Source organism: Trichomycterus rosablanca, chromosome 10, assembly GCF_030014385.1.
Source record: "Trichomycterus rosablanca isolate fTriRos1 chromosome 10, fTriRos1.hap1, whole genome shotgun sequence".
NCBI lineage: Eukaryota > Metazoa > Chordata > Actinopteri > Siluriformes > Trichomycteridae > Trichomycterus > Trichomycterus rosablanca.
In genome coordinates this window covers 14,090,339-14,113,132 of record NC_085997.1, presented here as the reverse complement: position 1 = coordinate 14,113,132, position 22,794 = coordinate 14,090,339, and the positions used below count along the sequence as shown (strand labels likewise).

The window sequence follows — 22,794 nt, the reverse complement described above, 5'->3', positions numbered from 1 at the left end:
AGGTGTACATTTCTGTACTTTCATTTTTGAAATGGTCCTATATGAGATCAGAATCAAATAAAGTCTAAAGATTAAGTAATACAGAGATTACAAAAAATACATTTAAGCCAGCCATTGAAGTATAATAAAAACAGGTGGGTAAAGCAGATACCTGGAAAAGTGCAACTGGTTTTCCTCAGTCTCTTATTAAGTGCAAATTATGCAAAGCTTTGTGTTTACCATAAAAATATATATACAGTATATACACAATTAGGCATAACATTTTACCTATTTCTATAATGAAATTATGAATTAAATTGAATGCTCAGGGTAAAACCACATACAGTGTATCACAAAAGTAAGTACACCCCTCACATTTCTGCAAATATTTCATTATATCTTTTCATGGGACAACACTATAGACATGAAACTTGGATATAACTTAGAGTAGTCAGTGTACAGCTTGTATAGCAGTGTAGATTTACTGTCTTCTGAAAATAACTCAACACACAGCCATTAATGTCTAAATAGCTGGCAACATAAGTGAGTACACCCCACAGTGAACATGTCCAAATTGTGCCCAAATGTGTCGTTGTCCCTCCCTGGTGTCATGTGTCAAGGTCCCAGGTGTAAATGGGGAGCAGGGCTGTTAAATTTGGTGTTTTGGGTACAATTCTCTCATACTGGCCACTGGATATTCAACATGGCACCTCATGGCAAAGAACTCTCTGAGGATGTGAGAAATAGAATTGTTGCTCTCCACAAAGATGGCCTGGGCTATAAGAAGATTGCTAACACCCTGAAACTGAGCTACAGCATGGTGGCCAAGGTCATACAGCGGTTTTCCAGGACAGGTTCCACTCGGAACAGGCTTCGCCAGGGTCGACCAAAGAAGTTGAGTCCACGTGTTCGGCGTCATATCCAGAGGTTGGCTTTAAAAAATAGACACATGAGTGCTGTCAGCATTGCTGCAGAGGTCTGCATGGTCGTCATCCCAGAAGGAAGCTGACGCACAAGAAAGCCCGCAAACAGTTTGCTGAAGACAAGCAGTTCAAGAACATGGATTACTGGAATGCCCTGTGGTCTGACGAGACCAAGATAAACTTGTTTGGCTCAGATGGTGTCCAGCATGTGTGGCGGCGCCCTGGTGAGAAGTACCAAGACAACTGTATCTTGCCTACAGTCAAGCATGGTGGTGGTAGCATCATGGTCTTGGGCTGCATGAGTGTTGCTGGCACTGGGGAGCTGCAGTTCATTGAGGGAAACATGAATTCCAACATGTACTGTGACATTCTGAAACAGAGCACTGCCTCATGGCAGTTTTCCAACAGGATAACGACCCCAAACACAACCTCCAAGATGACAACTGCCTTGCTGAGGAAGCTGAAGGTAAAGGTGATGGACTAAACCCAATTGAGCACCTGTGGCGCATCCTCAAGTGGAAGGTGGAGGAGTTCAAGGTGTCTAACATCCACCAGCTCCGTGATGTCATCATGGAGGAGTGGAAGAGGATTCCAGTAGCAACCTGTGCAGCTCTGGTGAATTCCATGCCCAGGAGGGTTAAGGCAGTGCTGGATAATAATGGTGGTCACACAAAATATTGACACTTTGGGCACAATTTGGACATGTTCACTGTGGGGTGTACTCACTTATGTTGCCAGCTATTTAGACATTAATGGCTGTGTGTTGAGTTATTTTCAGAAGACAGTAAATCTACACTGCTATACAAGTTGTACACTGACTACTCTAAGTTATATCCAAGTTTTATTTCTATAGTGTTGTCCCATGAAAAGATATAATAAAATATTTGCAGAAATGTGAGGGGTGTACTTACTTTTGTGATACACTGTATGTTACAACATATTTTCCTAGCTGAAAGATATAGAATTTTAACAGTTTAATTTGTAATCTTAATATTGTTATTTCTGATTGTGATTGGGAAATTAGTGAGTGCTGTACAGTAAAGTCCTGTGTATTAATTGCTACTGAATATGTTCATTATTCTGTTGAAATGATTATAATTATTATTACTCTAACTGAATCCGACACAGTTTCTCTGAAACACACACACTTAAAACATCAATAATTCATACTAGCACATCCTTCATGTTATTGCCAGCCCAGGGAGCTGTTCCAAACAGACTGAAGATAGACCTGAAAGAGAAGGGAGGCATCAGATTACATTATCAATCATTTAGTTTATTTGCTTTTTAGGGGTCTGTAAAGGTTCTTACTCTTGAACACATCAACACTGTAGTAATCCAGTGTCATTTACTTCAAATAATCTTCTTAATTAAACACACATTTCATAGTTTCACAATGCCTGTATCCTGAGTGCGTACCCAAGTAACAGTAATTATTTACAGGCTAGATTTTACCGCAATAGGTAACAATTTAGCAAATAATAAACAGTATTTATTTGTGATGTTTTATCACAGTGGTCCTCAACCAGTACCGATCCGTGGGTCATTTATTACTGGGCCGCACAGAAAGAATAAATAATTAGAGATCACTACAAAAGCAATTACATTTCCAATACTCTTGGGGTGTTAGTGTCTCTAATCACCACTAGGTGGGAGCAGCGTCTTGTTGCAGCAAAAAAAGCCCAGGGTTCCCACCGATTGTCCATTCTATAGTTCTGTTTTAAATCCTCCCGCCCCTGCCGGTCCGCGAAATTACATCTTATATGAAACCGGTCCGTGGTGCAAAAAAGGTTGGGAAGCGCTGTTTTATCAGATTTCCCATGTGTTTTTCCATTATTATTATTTTTTTTATTTATAATTTATTTATGCATTTTTCTCCCTTTTTTCTCCCTTTTAGCACGTCCAATTGCCTGATTGCGTCATGCTTTGGAGCCAATGCCGATCCCTGCTCTGATTGAGGGGAACAAAGCTAACCCAGGCCCCCTCGGACACGTGGGCAGCATGCCGTATGCATCTTATGACCTACACTTTGACAAGTGCAGTGCAGCTCAGCGTTGTGTATGGAGAGACACACCCTGAGAGCACTCTTTTCTCATCTCTGTGCAGGCGCCATCAATCAGCCAGCAGAGGTCGTAATTGCATTAGTTATGAGAGAGAGACCCTATTTGGTTTAATCCCACCCATATCTGAACAACAGGCCAATCGCTGTTCATGTGGCCGCTCAGCCTAGCCGGCAGGCAGAGCTGAGATTCAATACAATGTATTCGAGATCTGGTTCCAGCGTGTGTTTTTACCGCTGCGCCACCTTTCCATTATTTCAATCAAGAGATTACACAGTCGAGTCACATTATTACTTCCTACTTTGGACGGCGGCAGTGTGCAGCTCATGAAGAAAGTCACGTTTCATGAGTGGACTTGGTGGGTATATAAGGTGTGCGATGGCTGTCTGCACATACAGTATATCCCTCGCTGTTGTCATGAGTAAAAGTATCATGAGTAAAATTGTCCTTCCTGGGGCGGATGGAATCTTCCAGCGAGACAATGCAACATGTCACATGGCTAGAAATGTCTTGAACTCAATTGAGCATCTGTGGGACCCCCTTGATTGTCGTGTTTGCTCTATGGATCCTCTCCCATGCACCCTCCAGCATGGCTCCAGATACCTGTGACAACCTACCAGGACCACTCTGAGTCACTTTTAGTCCATCTAGCTGCTGTCTGTGCTGCACACGGTGATTACTCTGGATACTCACTGGTGGTCAAAATAATGTGACTCGACTGTGTATTAGTATTGTTCTTGGTAAATCACCACATACCTACCAACTATACACACAGTCTAATAGACTAACAGCCGAAGCAATCAGAACTGTTTATTTGGGATTGTCTGTACACTTAAAATCAGCTGAGAATTTACCGACAGTCAAATAAAATCTGGTCAGAGCAACAAATGGGCTACGTTACATAACTGTTTACCTACATAGTTTACTTATACACTTTATTCATTATTAAAAGTGATGCTAGAATACAGTAGATAAGAAACTTACCTTCTTTGCTGTTTCTGGGGTAGTATATACCATAGGTCTCAGAAGTACATTCCTAATTTGGGTCTGTTTCCCGATGAGTGTAACTATTCATTGTTTAATATAAAAAAAATTAAAAAATAAAATAAAAATTAAAAAACACCAGCTTTTCTTTTCTGAGATAAATGACACAAGGGGCCCAGGTATTAAAGTGTTAGATCTGCAAGTTGATAAAAGGGGCAAATCCCACAACGTCCTGCAGTAGCACAAGCGCTCTTTGGAGGGGGGGTTGAACATCAATTTCTACATCTCGTCGTCGTAGCACACCCAGGCTGGACTCTGTAACATTGTGACAGTGATTCACCTTCAGAGACTGAAGTTTAGGGCAGTACTCCGCCACAGTCCTAAACAGACACAAACACAGACACACGTGAACAACAGCGGCTTTTCTAACCTCATGCAGTATGAGCAAGGCTGACCTTTTTAGCAATAATTTAACAGTTAAGGAAGAAAGTTCCTCAGCAAGTGAGTGCATAATATCAAAACATGTGAATTCTGAAAAATATGTGTTTAATGGGATAAATATATGTGTTTCACAAGGTAAAAATACCTACTAAATGCCCTAGAACATTTACCCATTATCTCTCTTGATGACTCCCAGATCAGACCATCTGATGATGTAAGAAACCTTGGTGTTGTCCTGGATAACCAGCTGACCTTCTCTCCTTATATAACCAACATGACAAGATCGTGCCGGTTCCTCCTCTAAACATTAGGAAGATTCGTCCATTTCTCTACATGGAAGCCACTCAGATTCTTCTCCAGTCACTTGTAATCTCACGGCTGGACTACTGCAACTCCCTCCTGGCAGGTGCTCCTATGTCCACTATTAAACTCTTGCAACTCATTCAAAATGCAGCTGCTCGCCTGGTTTTTAACCAACCCTGCTGCGTTCTCTTCATTGGCTTCCTGATGCTCGCCTACAAAGCCAAAAATGGACCAGCTCCAAGCTACCTTCGAGGTCTAATAAATCCCGCTCTGTACCATGCAACCTCCGAGCCACTAGTCTTGCTCGACTTAATCCTCCACCCAGGACTAGAGGAAGACAAGCATCAAGGCTCTTCACTGTACTTGCACTTAAGTGGTGGAACAAACTTCCCATGTCTGTCCGAACATCTGAGTCTCTCGCTGTCCTCAAAAACCCATCTCTTTACTAAGCACTTAAGCTGACATGTACTTACTTACACTCTTATTCATTTCTTGCACAAAAAAAACCCCCAAACAAAACAGATTTATATTCTTGGACTGCTGTCTACTTAAACTAGAGTACGGTAATGTTCACTATGGAAGCACTTCTGTAAATCGCTTTGGATAAGTGCCTTCTGCTAAATGCTGAAAATGTAAATGTAGAACATTTAGCTAGCCCTTAGATAGCAATGCAATAAAAACTGGAATGCATCTGTGTTGAGGATTACCAGCATGGCCATTGTCAAAAAATAACTTGTCAAGAAAATGTGTGGCTTCATTAACAAAAGCAATTAAATACATTACTATGCAGTGAGAGTCTGACTTCTCAATAAATATGACCTGTTGCCCAGTGGAAATTCATTGTGGTATGACAAATCCACCTTTTACATTCATAGATATAATAGACATTGTGTGTTTGGGCCAAAGAAAAAAAGAACCATCCAGACTATTACTAGTGTAAAGTTTAAAAGCCAGGGTCATTTAGTTAATTATACAAAGAGCAAACTGTATGTTAATGCTAAATAAAAAAAATAAAAACCATTTTTATTTATTTGCTGAATTTTATGTCAGAAAAAATAAAACTAGAATATTAAGTGGCATCTATTGCTTATGCCAGCAAATTGTAATTATTGAGATTAGGTGTTTAGGTCAAAATCATCTCTAACAGGTAGGGCTGAACGGTATGACCAAAAATCTGTATCACGGTATTTTTTAAGATTCTCACGGTATGTTTTATTTTTGTATGACTGGAACTTTTTATATTTCTGTTGCTTATTCTACTGTCATAAGTACATAGAATTTAAAAAGTTTTAATTTCACCATAAATATAATAAAGGTTTTGAGTTCTATAAGCTTTGCTTAGTCCACAAAATTACAATATATAAATCAGTACATGTTAAACAGTTGCAATATACACAGATCAGCCATAACATTAAAACCACCTCCTTGTTTCTACACTCACTGTCCATTTTATCATCTCCACTTACCATATAGAAGCACTTTGTAGTTCTACAATTACTGACTGTAGTCCATCTACTTCTTTACATACTTTTTTAGCCTGCATTAACCCTGTTCTTTAATGGTCAGGACCCCCACAGGACCACTACAGAGTCTCAGCACTGCAGTGTGTTAGTGTGTGTTGTGCTGGTATGAGTGGATCAGACACAGCAGCGCTGCTGGAGTTTTTAAATACCGTGTCCACTCACTGTCCACTCTATTAGACACTCCTATCCATCGCAAGGCCTGGGTCATGGTAAATTAATCTAGGCCAAATGATTGTTTACCATGATATGTTTTTGGTTGGTGGACTATTCTCAGTCCAGCAGTGATGAGCAGGTGTTTAAAAACTCCATTGTTGTGTTTTATTCACTCATACCAGCACAACAATAAGTTACATGCTTTGTGGCAACAGTTTGGGGCAAGACCTTCTGTCACAGCATGATTGTGTTCATGGTTGTCCATATATTCATTAATTCACAAGTTTGGTGTTGATGAACTCCAATTACCTGTACAGAGACTTGACGACAGCACCACTGAACATGTTTTAGATCCATTTTACATTTACTGTTAGCCAGGCCTGACTTTACAAAAGCATTTTAATTAAATGGGCTCAAATTCCCAGACACACTCCAAAATCTTGTACAAAGACCTTCAAAAATGCCTATTTAAAATGCTCGGGTTTGAGTGTCCATGTACTTTTGACCAAATGGTGTAATTTTCTGTAGCTCACCTGATGCTGTCATTGCACACCCTCAGACAGCCCGTCAGGTCAAGGTGTTGAAGCTCTCTACAGCATTTAGCTACCTCCTCCACTGAGGTATCTGTGATGTTGGCATTGACGGCCAGAGACAGCGAGCGTAGCGCGGGCCAGCGTGCTGCACCGTAACACACAGCTTCATCCCTCAGCTGTCTGCATGCTGTCAGATCCAGTGTGCGCAGCTCGGTGCAGTGATCTGCCACACTGCGCAACGCAAGGTTATCCACCCACTCACAGTGAGCCAGGCAAAGGTGCTGCAGCCGGGGACAACCCAGCGCCACCGCCACCAGAGCATGCCTGGTCAAATGAACACAGCCCTTCAGGTCTACATGCTGCAACTGCTGGTTCTGACCAACTACAGGGAGAAACTCCTCATTACTAATCCAGTTAGAACAGCTGTGCACGGAGAGACTCTGGAGAACTTTATTATCACAGAGCATGGAACAGAACGCTTCCCTTGGGATATGAGGACCTGTCTACAGAGCGAGAGAGAGAGAGAGACATGGATATAAATGCAAGAGCTGGACAAGATACACAAAATACACAATCCATAAATAGAACTTATAAGCAGTAAGAATAAATAAAGCTCACCTCTGCAGTGTTGAAGGTTCGGCAGTTGGCCAGGTAAACCTGAATTAGAGAGCGGAAAGTCCTGCTCACACGCTGTAGACTGGCCAAGTGTCGCAAAGGTAGGTAACACAGCACATGTGTCACAAGGACGTCTTCCCAAGGCAGATCCAACAGCTGATACCTAAAGCAGCACATTATGCAATCAGAGTCTGAGACCAAATATATTAATTTTCATATACTGCTTTATCCTGGGCAGGATTTTAGTGGGCATTTTTCCACCGGTAAACACTGAGCACAAGGCAGACAGAGACAGGGCACCAATCCATCGCAAGGCCTGGGTCATGGTAAATGAATCTAGGCCAAATGATTGTTTACCATCTGATAACACAACCCCAAATCAGAAAAAGTTGGTTTCTTACATGTACTTTGACTTTTTTTGATTGCAGACAGGATGAAGCTGAGCTATTTCATGTTTTGTCTGCTCAACTTTTATTTATTTATTAATAAACATCCATTCCTGCATTTCAGGCCTGCAACACATTCCAAAAAAGTTGGGACAGTAAAGCATTTACCACTTTGTAATGTTGCCATTCCATTTCACCACACTTAAAAGACGTTTTGGCACCGAGGATACCAAGTGATTTAGTGTTTCAGCTTTTATTTTGTCCCATTCTTCCTGCAAACACGTCTTAAGATGTGCAACAGTACGGGGTCGTCGTCGTCGCATTTTTCATTTCAAAATTCTCCACACATTCTCTATTGGGGACAGGTCAGGACTGCAGGCAGGCCAGTCCAGTACCCGTACCCTCTTCTTCCACAGCCATGCCCTTGTAATGTGTGCAGCATGTGGTTTTGCATTGTCTTGTTGAAAAATGCATGGACGTCCCTGGAAAAGATGACGTCTTGAAGGCAGCATATGTTGCTCTAAGATCTCAATGTACTTTTCTGCATTAATGCTGCCATCACAGAAGTGTAAATGACCTTTGCCAAGAGCACTGACACAGCCCCATACCATGACAGACCCTGGCTTTTGAACTTGTTGCTGATAACAGTCTGGATGGTCCTTTTCATCTTTTGTCCTGCAGCGTCCATTTTTTCCAATACAGACCTGGAATGCTATTCATCTGACCACAATACACGTTTCCACTGTGTGATGGTCCATCCTAGATGCCTCCGAGCCCAGAAAAAGCTTCTTTTTGCACGGTAAAGTTTTAAGTGGCATTTGTGCATGTAACTCTGTATTGTAGTGCTTGACAAAGGTTTACCAAAGTAATCCCTCACCCATGTGGTTATATCAGCTATTGTTGAGTGGTGGTTCTTGATGCAGTGCCGTCTGAGGGATCGAAGATCACAGGTGTTCAGCTTAAGCTTGCGCCTTTGGCCTTTACGCACTGAAATTCCTCCGATTTCTTGACTCATTTAATGATATTATGCTCTGTAGAGGGAAAATATGCAAATCCTTCCAAACGTTCTTTGAGGTTCATTGTTTTTAAACATTTTAATCATTTTCTCATGCATTTGTTGACAAACTGGAGATCCTCTGATCATCTTTGCTCATCAAAGACTCAGCCTTTCCTGGATGCTGCTTTTGTACCAAACCATGAGTACAATCACCTGTTGACATCACCTGTTTGGAATCACATAATTATTTAGTTTTTTCACCTCATTACTAGCGCTAAATTGCCCGCGTCCCAACTTTTTTTGGAATGTGTTGCAGACCTGAAATGCAGGAATGGATGTTTATTAATAAATGAAACGAAGATGAGCAGACAAAACATTAAATATCTCAGGTTCATCCTGTCTGCAATCAAATAAAAGTCAAAGTAAATGTAAGGAACACTGCATTCTTATTTTATTTGCATTTTCCATACTGTCCCAACTTTTTCTAATTTGGGGTTGTACAAAAATGTCTTAAATGTCCTAAAAAGTATGTTTAAAATATGCTGGGTCAAAAATACACATACGACAACCTAGATTAATAATTTGCTGGTGTAAGAAATTCTATAATGCCATTTAACCGTGGCACTCCTAAATTCATTGTTAGTGATTACACCTCACTATAATTACTGACTTATCTGCACACATATACAGTGTATCACAAAAGTGAGTACACCCCTCACATTTCTGCAGATATTTAAGTATATCTTTTCATGGGACAACACTGACAAAATGACACTTTGACACAATGAAAAGTAGTCTGTGTGCAGCTTATATAACAGTGTAAATTTATTCTTCCCTCAAAATAACTCAAAATACAGCCATTAATGTCTAAACCATCGGCAACAAAAGTGAGTACACCCCTAAGAGACTACACCCCTAAATGTCCAAATTGAGCACTGCTTGTCATTTTCCCTCCAAAATGTCATGTGACTTGTTAGTGTTACTAGGTCTTAGGTGTGCATAGGGAGCAGGTGTGTTCAATTTAGTAGTACAGCTCTCACACTCTCTCATACTGGTCACTGAAAGTTCCAACATGGCACCTCATGGCAAAGAACTCTCTGAGGATCTTAAAAGACGAATTGTTGCGCTACATGAAGATGGCCAAGGCTACAAGAAGATTGCCAACACCCTGAAACTGAGCTGCAGCACAGTGGCCAAGATCATCCAGCGTTTTAAAAGAGCAGGGTCCACTCAGAACAGACCTCGTGTTGGTCGTCCAAAGAAGCTGAGTGCACGTGCTCAGCGTCACATCCAACTGCTGCCTTTGAAAGATAGGCGCAGGAGTGCTGTCAGCATTGCTGCAGAGATTGAAAAGGTGGGGGGTCAGCCTGTCAGTGCTCAGACCATACGCCGCACACTACATCAAATTGGTCTGCATGGCTGTCACCCCAGAAGGAAGCCTCTTCTGAAGTCTCTACACAAGAAAGCTCGCAAACAGTTTGCTGAAGACATGTCAACAAAGGACATGGATTACTGGAACCATGTCCTATGGTCTGATGAGACCAAGATTAATTTGTTTGGTTCAGATGGTCTCAAGCATGTGTGGCGGCAATCAGGTGAGGAGTACAAAGATAAGTGTGTCATGCCTACAGTCAAGCATGGTGGTGGGAATGCCATGGTCTGGGGCTGCATGAATGCAGCAGGTGTTGGGGAGTTACATTTCATTGAGGGACACATGAACTCCAATATGTACTGTGAAATACTGAAGCAGAGCATGATCCCCTCCCTCCGGAAACTGGGTCGCAGGGCAGTGTTCCAGCATGATAATGACCCCAAACACACCTCTAAGACGACCACTGCTTTATTGAAGAGGCTGAGGGTAAAGGTGATGGACTGGCCAAGCATGTTTCCAGACCTAAACCAAATAGAACATCTTTGGGGCATCCTCAAGCGGAAGCTGGAGGAGCGCAAAGTCTCGAATATCCGCCGGCTCCGTGATGTCGTCATGGAGGAGTGGAAAAGCATTCCAGTGGCAACCTGTGAAGCTCTGGTAAACTCCATGCCCAGGAGAGTTAAGGCAGTTCTGGGAAATAATGGTGGCCACACAAAATATTGACACTTCAGGAACTTTCACTAAGGGGTGTACTCACTTTTGTTGCCGGTGGTTTAGACATTAATGGCTGTGTATTGAGTTATTTTGAGGGAAGAATAAATTTACACTGTTATATAAGCTGCACACAGACTACTTTTCATTGTGTCAAAGTGTCATTTTGTCAGTGTTGTCCCATGAAAAGATATACTTAAATATCTGCAAAAATGTGAGGGGTGTACTCACTTTTGTGATACACTGTATATGGAGCTAGTTTGACTGCATGGAACAGTGTTCTCTTGCCATGATCAAACTGTCACAACATACAAAAAAGAAATCTCCAGTAGTCAGAGTTCCACAAATGTATTAATTGATCGGGATAATAGACCTTTCGCATAGAACGGCAGACTGCAGGTTGAGAACCCCTGTTCAATGGCAATGTAATCCCTGCTTGACTGTGGATAATGTGACCCACACCCCTTACAATGTATGAACTAAAATGCATAAAAAATGCATTAACTATTAAATTTGAGTTTCACTGTAAACTCTGCTTAACTCAAATTGACTGTAGAACTGATTACATTAATTACATAGAAATTCTATACCTTCCAAGGGTAGTGGTAGATCAAAAGGTTGCTAGGTTCTAGCCCCACCACTGCCATGTTTCCACTGTTGGGCCCCTGAACCAAGCCCTTAAGCATCAATTGCTTGATTAGTGTTAAGTCACGATTGTAAATGTAAAGAATTGAGGAAACATGCTAGAGGAGAGATATATCGTTCATAATGCTTGTTATCTGAACACGATCAAAGATTAAATTAAAACAACTCTTTGATGTGCATAGGGTTTAAGTTTAAAAATTCCAATGATATGAAGATCTAAAATCTAATAAATTATGTATAGTACTTTTTTTTTTAACTAAATACATACTGGCTAAATATTATTATAGTGGAACCTCTGATTTAACTGACCTCTATTTAATGGATTTTGGATGTAATGGACAAAATCTGGAAAACCAAACGTCCGAAGTGTACCAAGACCAGTTGTTCAGTAATTGTCCGCTAGCTGGCACACGTCTCTCTGTTTACATGAGTGATGGGCTTTGTTTTGTCAGGAGGCTCGCTTTGTTCTCGTCTTTCTCTCTGTGTTTTATGCTTAATTTTTGCAAGTTCTAGTGCTTAGTTATGAACCAGCACTGCTCCAGTAGCCACCAGCAGTGCTTTAGACTCAGAATAATAGATACTACTGTAGATAGAGTCCCCACTACACAATCAAAGCAAAAAAAACCAAAAAAAAACCGGACAGTGCACCCCCCCCCCCCCATTTAGTCAGTTAAATCGAGGTTCCACTGTATTTTGATTTTAAATAACATACTGTAATAGAGTATTTTACCCAACCCTTACAACTTTAAAGTTAAGCTTAAGTCATAATAACATGATTTATTGCTATAAACTGCTCCTTTATTTTTTTTGTTAATTATCTCAGTGGGCGGCACTGTGGCTTGGTGGGTAACACTGTCGCCTCACAGCAAGAAGGTCCTGGGTTCGATCCCCAGGTGGGGCGGTCCGGGTTCTTTCTGTGTGGAGTTTGCATGTTCTCCCCATGTCTGTGTGGGTTTCCTCCGAGAGCTCCGGTTTCCTCCCACAGTCCAAAGACATGCAAGTGAGGTGAATTGGAGATACAAAATTGTCCATGACTATATTCGATATAAACTTGTGAACTGATGAATCTTGTGTAATGAGTAACTACTGTTCCTGTCATGAATGTAACCAAAGTGAAAAACATGACGTTAAAACCCTAATAAACAAACAAACAATTATCTCAGCAATTTTAAGTGTCATTTGTAAAATAAATTTGCCCTTTTTTCCAAAAGTGTCTGTGCTGTTGACAAACTACAGCAAATATGTTGCTCTGTACACTATATCACCCCATTTACCTTATTCCTCAGTAAGAAAATTGTAGTGTGTGTTTTACTGGTATCAGGTACAGCAGTATTGTTAGAATTCCACCTTAGTGTCAATGCTGAGAGATTTATTTATTAGAATTTTAATGTCATGTTTTACACTTTGGTTACATTCATGACAGGAACGGTAGTTATTCATTACACAAGATTCATCAGTTTACAAGTTTTATGTCAAACACAGTCATGGACAGTTTTGTATCTCCAATTCACCTCACTTGCACGTCTTTGGACCCGGACCGCTCCACCTGGGGATCAAACCCAGGACCTTCTTGCTGTAAGGCGACAGTGCTACCTCAATGCAGAGAGAAGGATAATGCTCCAATCAACAGCCAGTCTCCACACTTTTAGGAAAGCTTTCCACACAATTTTACACAAGGTTTGTGCCTCTTTAGTCAAAAGTACATTTGCGAGGTCAGACACTAGTGTTGAATGAGAAGACCTGGCTCACAAAGTTTTGATTCGTTAGAAATGTGTTAAGTGGGGTTGAGGTCAAGACTGAGACGCAAGACACCAAACTCGTCACACCGTCTTAAAACAGGCAGTTGTAGCCTAGTGGTTAAAGTACTTGACTAGCAATCCAAAGGTCGCTGGTTCAAGCCACACTACTGCCAGGTTGCCACTGTTGGGCCCTTGAGCCAGGCCCCTAACCCTCAATTGCTTAGACTGTATACTGTCACAGTACTGTAAGTCGCTTTGGATAAAAGCATCTGCTAAATGCAGAAAATGTAAAACACTGACTTTATGGACGTTGCTTTGTGAACAGGGGCACTGGTGTGGTTAAACACCAGTTCTGGGGAGGGGTGTAAATACCTAAAACATTTTAAAGATCAAAGAAAAGGAGAAAGAGCACAAGATGCACAAATGTATTTAAACTGGTACATTTAGTAGCAAGTATTATTTTACTTGTATTGTTACAATAGATTTGAAGATATTACATTACAGCGAAACAATGAATTGTTGTTCATCCCTGTAATGCCACACCCCTGTTGCACTTTACACCCTACCAGAAACATCCCGTGTGTTTCTATAATCAATATTCATTCACACCACCAGACTCGTTATGTATGTTGTACTACATACAGAAAGATAGAAAATGTTAAGTGTGCACTATTGCATTAATAAATAACTTGCATTTACACAGATCTGGACTAATATAAAAACAGTGCAGTGTAATAGCAGTATAACAGCTGCAGAAGGGAGCCACTGCATCCATTCACTGTAAAGCATTTGAATCATTAAGCATTTCTATCAGAAAAAGGTTCTATAAAGTGTATTTACTTGCAGCCGGCGGTTCGATCCTCTGGTTCCATCGCAGTAGGAATGACAGCTGAGTCCTTATCATTACTAGTTACCATTCAGAGCTGCTGACCGGTGTGCTGCACCAACGTTCACCACGCTGCACATCTTGCACCCCAAGGACCCATAAGTAGCTCGAGTGTCCGCCTGATTTAAAATCAGAATAAATAACGCTTTCAATAACTTTTCTGCATTTGATTTCTTTACAAAAAAAAGAAAAAAAAAAAGAAAAGCTTATTTACAATATTTATTAAAATAGTTTTAAAACATCAAAATAAAAACTTATGGGGGTTTGCATAAGGAAAAATAAACAAAACAAGACAAAACTAAAATAAAAAAATGATTTGAAAATTAGCCATATTAGGGGACCATTTGTGGGTTATTTAGTTAGTTTGTTTGTTTGTTTATTAGGATTTTAACGTCATGTTTTACACTTTGGTTACATTCATGACAGAAATGGTAGTTACTCATTACACAAGATTCATCAGTTCACAAGGTTATATCGTACTTAGTCATGGACAATTTAGTATCTCCAATTCATCTCGCGTGTCTTTGGACTGTGGGAGGAAACCGGAGCACCCGGAGGAAACCCACACAGACACGGGGAGAACATGCAAACTCCACAGAGAAAGGACCCGGACCGCCCCACCTGGGGATCAAACCCAGAACCTTCTTGCTGTAAGGCGACAGTGCTACCCATCGAGCCACCGTGCTGCCCTGGGTTATTTAGTTAAAAGTTTACTTAAGAGTTAAAAGTAGTTAAAAGTTTACATACCCTTGTATAAGATGTGTATTTCATGTCTTTTCATGTTTCATGTCTCTGTGATGAAAGTTATAATAATAATAATAACAATAATAAATTATTATTATAAATCCAAATTTCTGTTCTCTTCTGTTTGTTTGTTTGTTTATTAGGATTTTAACGTCATGTTTTACACTTTGGTTACATTCATGACAGGAATGGTAGTTACTCATTACACAAGATTCATCAGTTCACAAGGTTATATCGAACACAGTCATGGACGATTTAGTGTCTCCAAATAATCTGACTGCATGTTTTTGGACTGTGGGAGGAAACCGGAGCATCCGGAGTAAACCCACGCAGACACGGGGACAACATGCAAACTTCACACAGAAAGGACCCAGACCGCCCCACCTGGGGATCGAACCCAGGACCTTCTTGCTGTGAGGCGACAGTGCTACCCACTTAACCACCGTGCCACCCCTGTTCTCTTCTAAGGTTACTGTTAACATGCTTAGAGAAACTGTAATTGATGTAAAAAGGTCTATAAAGGTTATCTAATTTTGTCAAGTCAAGTCAAATTTATTTGTATAGTGCTTTTTACAATGAACATTGTCTTAAAGCAACTTTACAGACTCCAGGACCAACAGACCAAAACCCCCTTTTGAGTTTTTCATTATTTGTCTGTGATAAAGTCTGTATTGGTTTCTTGACATTTTTGGTGCAAACAAGCCAGGTTCCCATCACATCTAGCAGAAGCAGCATTGTTGACACAGCAGTCTGGATGTGCAGTCTTTAACCTCGGGGTAAAACAACAGAAAGTGTAGTTAAAATGTGAAATCATTACGAGTAAAATGTCAGTTTTGCAAAGAGTAGCTTTAGACTCTGGCACCCCTAATTATTACAGAATAACTAAAAGGGAGAGCAGGTAACAAAACCATGAAGGTTTTCACAGCACTTCAGCGCCCGTAAAAGTTTAGATGAATAAATTAGCAGGATATTCAAGATTTACCCAGATACCCAGAACATTCAGCTTTCATCATGACTTTTTAGTAGTGCTGTTGTTAATATTACTCTTACTTATTGTTATTATTACTATTTATTAATAGTTCTGACTTTAAGAAATAACACGTAGATTTACACAAACAACACTGAATCAGGCACCTACATAGCTACCTACATGAGAACTGCTGATTGGTTCTTTAATTTATCCAGTCTGATCGCGACAGAAACTCCATGGGGTGCAGGATCTAACAACATGCAAGAAAATATATAACACCACTTACTTCCTCTTCAGTTACCTAGCAGGATATTCTAGTTTCTTATGCTTTATACTGCCATCTATCGCGCAGGGTAGCGTGGTTATTTATTTATTTATTTATTTTTTAATATCTTTATTTTTGTATTTAAAGTAACAGTATACTGTAAACATAACAGAACATAATTTATATATACATATTAGTCAAGTCAAGTCAATTCAACTTTATTTATATAGCGCTTTTTACAATAGACATTGTCTCAAAGCAACTTTACAAAATCCAGGACCAACAGATACAAAAACCCCTTTAGCAAATATCAAAGAAAAAAACAGAGGAATTACAAATCATTTAAGGAATTTTGTTCCAATAGCATAACATAAAATATTTATTATTTATTTATTTATTAGGATTTTTACACACCTTGGTTACATTTATGACAGGACAGGTAGTTACTGGCTACACAGGTCATTGACACCTTAGTATCATCAATTCACCTCATTTGCATGTCTGGAAAGAACACCTGTAGGAGGAAACCGGAGCACCCGGAGGAAATCCACACAAACACAGGGAGAACATGCAAACTCCAGACAGAAAGGACCAAACCATGTAATCATGGTTTGGTATAAAAGCAGCATCCAGGAAGTCCAAAAGCCAGGGTCTGTCATGGTATGAGGTTGTGTCAGTGCCCCTGGCAAAGGTTATTTACACTTGTGTCATGGCAGCATGAATGCAGAAAAGTTCATACAGTCTTAGAGCAACATGTGCTGCCTTCAAGAAGTCATCTTTTCCAGGGACGTCCATGCATTTTTCAACAAGACAATGCAAAACCACATGCTGCACACATTACAAAGACATGGCATGAAGAAGAGAGCCTGCCTGCAGTCCTGACCTGTCCCCGATGGAGAATGGCTGAAAGCTGAAACACTAAATCGCTTGGTATCCTTGGTGCCAAAATGTCTTGTAAGTGTGGTGAAAAGGAATGGCAACATTACAAAGTGGTAAATGCCTTACTGTCCCAACTTTTTTTGGAATGTGTTGCAGGCCTGAAATGCAGGAATGGATGTTTATTAATAAATGAAAGGAAGTTGAGCAGATAAAACATGATATATCTCAGGTTCATCCTGTCTGCAATCAAATAAAAGTCAAAGTAAATGTAAGAAACTCTGTGTTTTTGTATTATTTGCATTTTCCATGCTGTCCCAACTTTTTCTGATTTGGGGTTGTAAAGAAAAGGTGAGGAAAATGCAATAACCAGAAAAAGAATGTTACATATAATATATTACTTGTAACAGCAGTTAGCAATGGAAAAATACTCACACTTGTTAACACTATACATCGAAAAGTCATGAATTTCAATACATTTTAATCAACTGCTTTTTCCGAGTCAGACTTAAAGCAGGTTCAGTTCCAGAGATAAAGAATTGGGCAGAATACCCTGAAGTAAAAAGTGCCACCGCTGTGCCACCCAAACGTACTAGGTAAACATATCCGAATTATGATATCACACATGTATGATTAAACCCAGCCCAAAAGAGAAACTTGCTACAGTTCCACAGATTTAGCACCTAATAACCTGGCATATTGTCATACCCACAATAATATGGTAAACTCTGTATTATCTGTAATTACTTGAACAGAATAATATACCATGTTTGTCATGACTGGATCTGCACACCTTTGCAAAAAACGAGCAGAAACGTATTAGCACGCCTGTTCACCCATGTGGTTGAGAAACAATACATTCACTCATGCAGAACAACTGCTGAACTGTGAGGTTGTGAATGTTTCTGAATGAAGCTGAGCCGGTGGCCCCACAGCAGGTTACTTAATGTTAACCAGTGTAGTGTGCTAGATCAATTCATAGAGGATATGGCAGCTAATTCAGTTTATAACTTCATTATGGACTCCCTGGATGGGGAAGCTGTTTCTCTAGAAGATTTCAGAGGCAAAGTCCTTCTCATCATCAATCTGGCAACCTTCTGAGGCTCCACTGCTGTGCAGGTAACTGTGCTTTACTGGATTAATTATCTTTTGACTGTGGACATGATAAACCCAATGTAAACTGACCATAAGCCTGTTGTACAGCCCACTAAAAAACTACAGACTTTAATACTACGTTGGTACACTCTGTAACAGCCTCCATTTGTTTAGGAAGGTGTTTTTACAAGATCTTGGAGTGTCTCTGGGAATTTGTGCTCATTCAGTCAAAAGTGAATTTCTATGTTTATGCACTTATGATGGACAGGAAGGACTGGCTCTCAGTCATGGTTCCAGTTCATCCCAAAGGGTAATGTCTAATGCTGTGCAAACACGTGACATAAGTGTAAATCTTTTAAACCAGACATTAAAGTTAACTCTCAGACCAGAGATTTAAGTCCACAAAGACAAGTTTGATGTGGAGGAACTCCAGTGGCACAAAACCCTGACTTTAACCTGACTGAACACCTTTGAGATTATTTGGAATGTTGATGGTGGGCCAGGCCTTTGCTTTTCTTCAGGTGGTGCAAAAGTAAAACACGCTAGCACACCAGAGCTGACATTTCAAACTCGTCATTTTGAAACTCAGCTTTGCCATCCTGCCATCGATTGGCTGTTGTTCATACAGGGTGCGAGCCGAACGTGGATTCCTCACAACTGATGCAATTACGACCTCTGCTGGCTTATTAATGGTAAGTGATATTGAGGATCAGGGTGTGGCTCTCCGTACACAAAGCTGATCCCCATATGAACTGGTGAAATGCAGGTGAAAACATGCAGTCGGTGTCAGTCTCGGCTCTTCTCAACCAGGGTGGAGATCAGCATCAGTAGAGAGGAAGCGTAATGCAATCAGATAATTGGATACGACTCGATTGGGAGGAAAATTGGGAAAAATGCAAAAACTAAAGGGACACAAATTCCCACAGACTCACTTGAAAGCTATTATTTCTGCAAAGCAGGAGGTTAACTCTGTATAATTTACCATGGATTTGGAATGTAATATTAAACAAGCCAGCAGCACGGTGGCTAGGTGGGTCTACTCACAGCAAGAAGGGCCTGGGTTCGATTTCCAGGTGGAGCGGTCTGGGTCCTTTCTGTGTGGAGTTTGCATGTTCTCTTTCTGTGTCTGTGTGGGTTTCCTATTGGTGCTCCGGTTTCCTCCCACAGGCCAAAGACATGCAGTCAGGTTAAGTGGAAGGTTTGTATTTAAGCATTTAAGTTAGCGTTCTGACAACATTTACATTTACGGCATTTAGCAGACGCATTTATCCAACTTGACTTACAATACTGTAACAGTATATTGTCTAAGCAATTGACCACTGTTGAGCCTTGCTTAAGGGCCCAACAGTGGAACTAGTCCAGTACCTTAACCACTAGGCTACAACTGCCCTGACTATAATAAAAACAGTTGTTTCTGTGATTGTAAACTGAAATGAAATGAGTTATTTTTGTGTGTATTTGGTTGCAGTACCACAGATTGAACACACTCATGGACATGTTTGGTAGTGAGAAGTTCACCATTCTTGGATTCCCATGCAATCAGTTTGGACTTCAGTCACCTGGTAAGAAACGTAAGAAACAGAATCAGTTGTCATCACAACAACCCGAATAAACATTGTTATGTACTGATTCGACCCTTTTCGCCGCTGACTGAGGACGCCACTCAGCTGACTGACTGACATTCAACTGAATCAGTACAGCCTGCATTTTTCTGCACGAGCCGAGTTCATACACTAAGGGGGGGCCCACATTTTTTTTTGTACTGGGGCCCATGAGCTCCTAGTTTAATGCCTGATGCAGCATGTAAGGGATTGAAGTCTTTTTACAAGGTTTCAACACATGCACCATTTATTCATTAATTCATACATTATTATTATTATTAATATTATTGTTGTTGTAAATGCAACTGTTTTTATAGTTATACATTATAGTATATTGTACTTTTAATAATTGTGAAGAATGTCATTCTACAGTGTATTCAGAAAGGATTTTGATCACTTGACTTTTATAATAATATACTCTTAATCACCCTAGTTTTTCTAAAATTAAACAAAAAATTTCTTATTTTATAGTCAAAAACATCCTGAAATCCCCTATCCATACAGTATCCAGAGCCATAAATTTGATAATTTGTAGAAGCCTTTTAGTCAGCAATTATAGCTGCAAGTCTTCTTGTCTAAATTAGTTTTTCACATGTGGATTCGGGCAGTTCATCCCACAATTTATTGCAGTTCTTCCTAATTGGAGGGCAAGCATGTAAACTACCAAATACAGGACTTTCAAGAGATGTTTGTTGAGGTTTAAGTCTGGACTTTGGCTGAGCCACTCAAGGACATGCAGAGACTTGTCTTTTACTCAACATTGGTCTTCCGTCTGACCAAAGCCCTCAGTGCCCAGATGCCCATTTTGACAAGATGATGCCCAATTTGAGAATTCTTTTATTTCAGAATTACTATTATTAGTTTTGTCCTGACAATGCAGTGTAAACTGGGGGCTTATATAGACCCAGGTTTGTGCTATTCTAAACTATGTTTCTTTAATTTAAATTGCAAAAAGTAGACAAAAAGTAGATTGATTTCTAGACACATCTATTATTTTTAAAGGAAATTGTAAAACAAACAAAAACATGTTTGACACAAATCTTAATATATAAATGACACTACATATTTTTTTTTTCTTTTCTAGAGGACAATGATGAGACTTTGGAAATCTTACGCTGTGTAAGACCAGGCAACGGTTTTATCCCAAAATTTCCCATCTTCAGTAAAATTGAGGTTAATGGGCTAAATGAGGAGCCTCTGTTCTCCTATATAAAGGCAAGTTATTCACATACTGATGATGACAAGTTGCTGTGTGTTTTGCTCTTACTGGCATTTTATAATTAAGGCATTCACCTTAAGGTTCACCTTTTATTCAGCATATCTAACTCCTACATTCACACTATGCAATATGATTAGATAGTTCAGTAATAGTGTATCTGATGACGTAGATAAACTCTAAAGGAGTGTCACGAGTGTCTTGTTGTGCCATTTGTAATAAATGATTGTTTTTAGAATACTGGCTACACTAATTGTGCTTTAATACAGTTAAAATATTAATAAACAAAAATGACTAATGCCATGAGAACCCTTTTGTTGGTTTGTTGCAGGAGTCCCTGCCATCTGTAAACCCTTTCATTGGAGACATGAAGAAACTTTTTTGGTCTCCAGTAAAAGTTAGTGACGTTCGTTGGAACTTTGAAAAGTTCCTTGTTACTGCAGAAGGTGTTCCGTACAGACGGTATGAAGCATCTTTGTTTATTAAAATGCAGATACATTTTCTAGAGTTTTTAAGCTTATAACCTAATCTGAGGCTAGATATCGACAACCAAGAATTTAAGAGGAGCTTAATTAAAGTTTGCCTTTTCCAGGTAACAATAATCATTTTTGTAAAGGATAAGTTGATGCCTCTTTCTTATTTACTAATCTAAATAAAAAAAAGATATTGAAAAAAGCTTATAAGATATAAAGAAGGAATGAATCCAGGGCCTCATGAACTATTTTCTAGCTTGCATTATGTAAATTCCATAAATGTCTTATATTCTTATATTATAATTGTTATTATTTCATGACCGTAGTCATGCACAAAGCCATAATCTCAACCTTACTGAAAAACATAAATGTCACTTGGTTGTGAGCCAGACCCTCCACAGAAACGCTGCAAAATCTTTTGGAAACCCTTCCCAGAGGTGTAAAAGCTGATATAACCACCAGGGGGAGCCAACTTTATATTAATGTTCATGGCTTTGGCCTGGGTTGTCCTACAAGCTCATTTGCTGGAGCTTACACACTATTGGACCTAGGTCTGTGTTTATTAAAAACAGCAGCTTTTGATAGACTTACTAAAACATATAACGAATTATATACACATTCATGAAAAACAGATAGACATAAAAAAAGGGCGACACAGTGGGTGGCACTTTTGCCATACAGCAAGAGGGGTCTGGGTCTGGGTCTGGGTTTAATTACCCAGTCAGGCAGCCCTTTCTGTGTGGAGTTTGCATGTTCTCCCAGTGTTCACGTGGGTTTCCTCGGGTGATAATTGTGTGCTAAGTGTGTGCTAAGTGGGTGTGTGTATGCCCTGTAATAGACTGGTGACCTGTCTGGGGTGTTTTACTCACCTTCGCCCTTTAAATCAAAACCTCAATCCTGGCCAGGGTAAAAACAGATAGATAGTACACATAATTAAGTTTTTACTAATCCATGTCTTGCTTTATTTACTGGGCAGCTATGACCTCCAATGTCCATTTGAAGAAGTGGAGAGAGACATAACAAGACTTCTCATCCCTATGACAACTCAGCTTACCTAGGATCGACTTTGTAAATGTGTCTCTAAATGTTTTATCCCATCATATAACAATACACACTGACTGCAAATCAGAAGACATACATTGACCAGAAGATCCTAAACATGCCTTTTATAAGATATACAGTATATAAATACATTGAAGTAGTAAATGAATTTATTTTACATTTGTGATACATTGACTATATTACCTTAACATGAACTGTTTAGGACTGTAGCTGAGCACTGTGCTTTGCTGAAGAGCCTCATT

General features: G+C 39.9%; 2 protein-coding genes across 2 annotated transcripts; one reads left to right on the top strand and one right to left on the bottom strand.

The window, feature by feature from the left end:
* Positions 1-4,091: 4,091 nt before the first annotated feature.
* fbxl15 (F-box and leucine-rich repeat protein 15) lies at positions 4,092-14,292 on the bottom strand. Its single transcript, XM_063003620.1, has 4 exons — positions 14,205-14,292; positions 7,518-7,677; positions 6,900-7,402; positions 4,092-4,326 (listed from the first exon to the last, which is right to left on the bottom strand). The coding sequence occupies exons 1-4, from the start codon at positions 14,279-14,281 to the stop codon at positions 4,137-4,139; spliced, it is 930 nt and encodes a 309-aa protein (XP_062859690.1). The 5' UTR covers positions 14,282-14,292; the 3' UTR covers positions 4,092-4,136.
* Positions 14,293-18,092: 3,800 nt separating this feature from the next.
* gpx9 (glutathione peroxidase 9) lies at positions 18,093-22,548 on the top strand. The gene is made up of 5 exons (XM_063003923.1): positions 18,093-18,224; positions 19,669-19,762; positions 20,886-21,016; positions 21,349-21,479; positions 22,467-22,548. The coding sequence occupies exons 1-5, from the start codon at positions 18,093-18,095 to the stop codon at positions 22,546-22,548; spliced, it is 570 nt and encodes a 189-aa protein (XP_062859993.1).
* Positions 22,549-22,794: the final 246 nt, after the last annotated feature.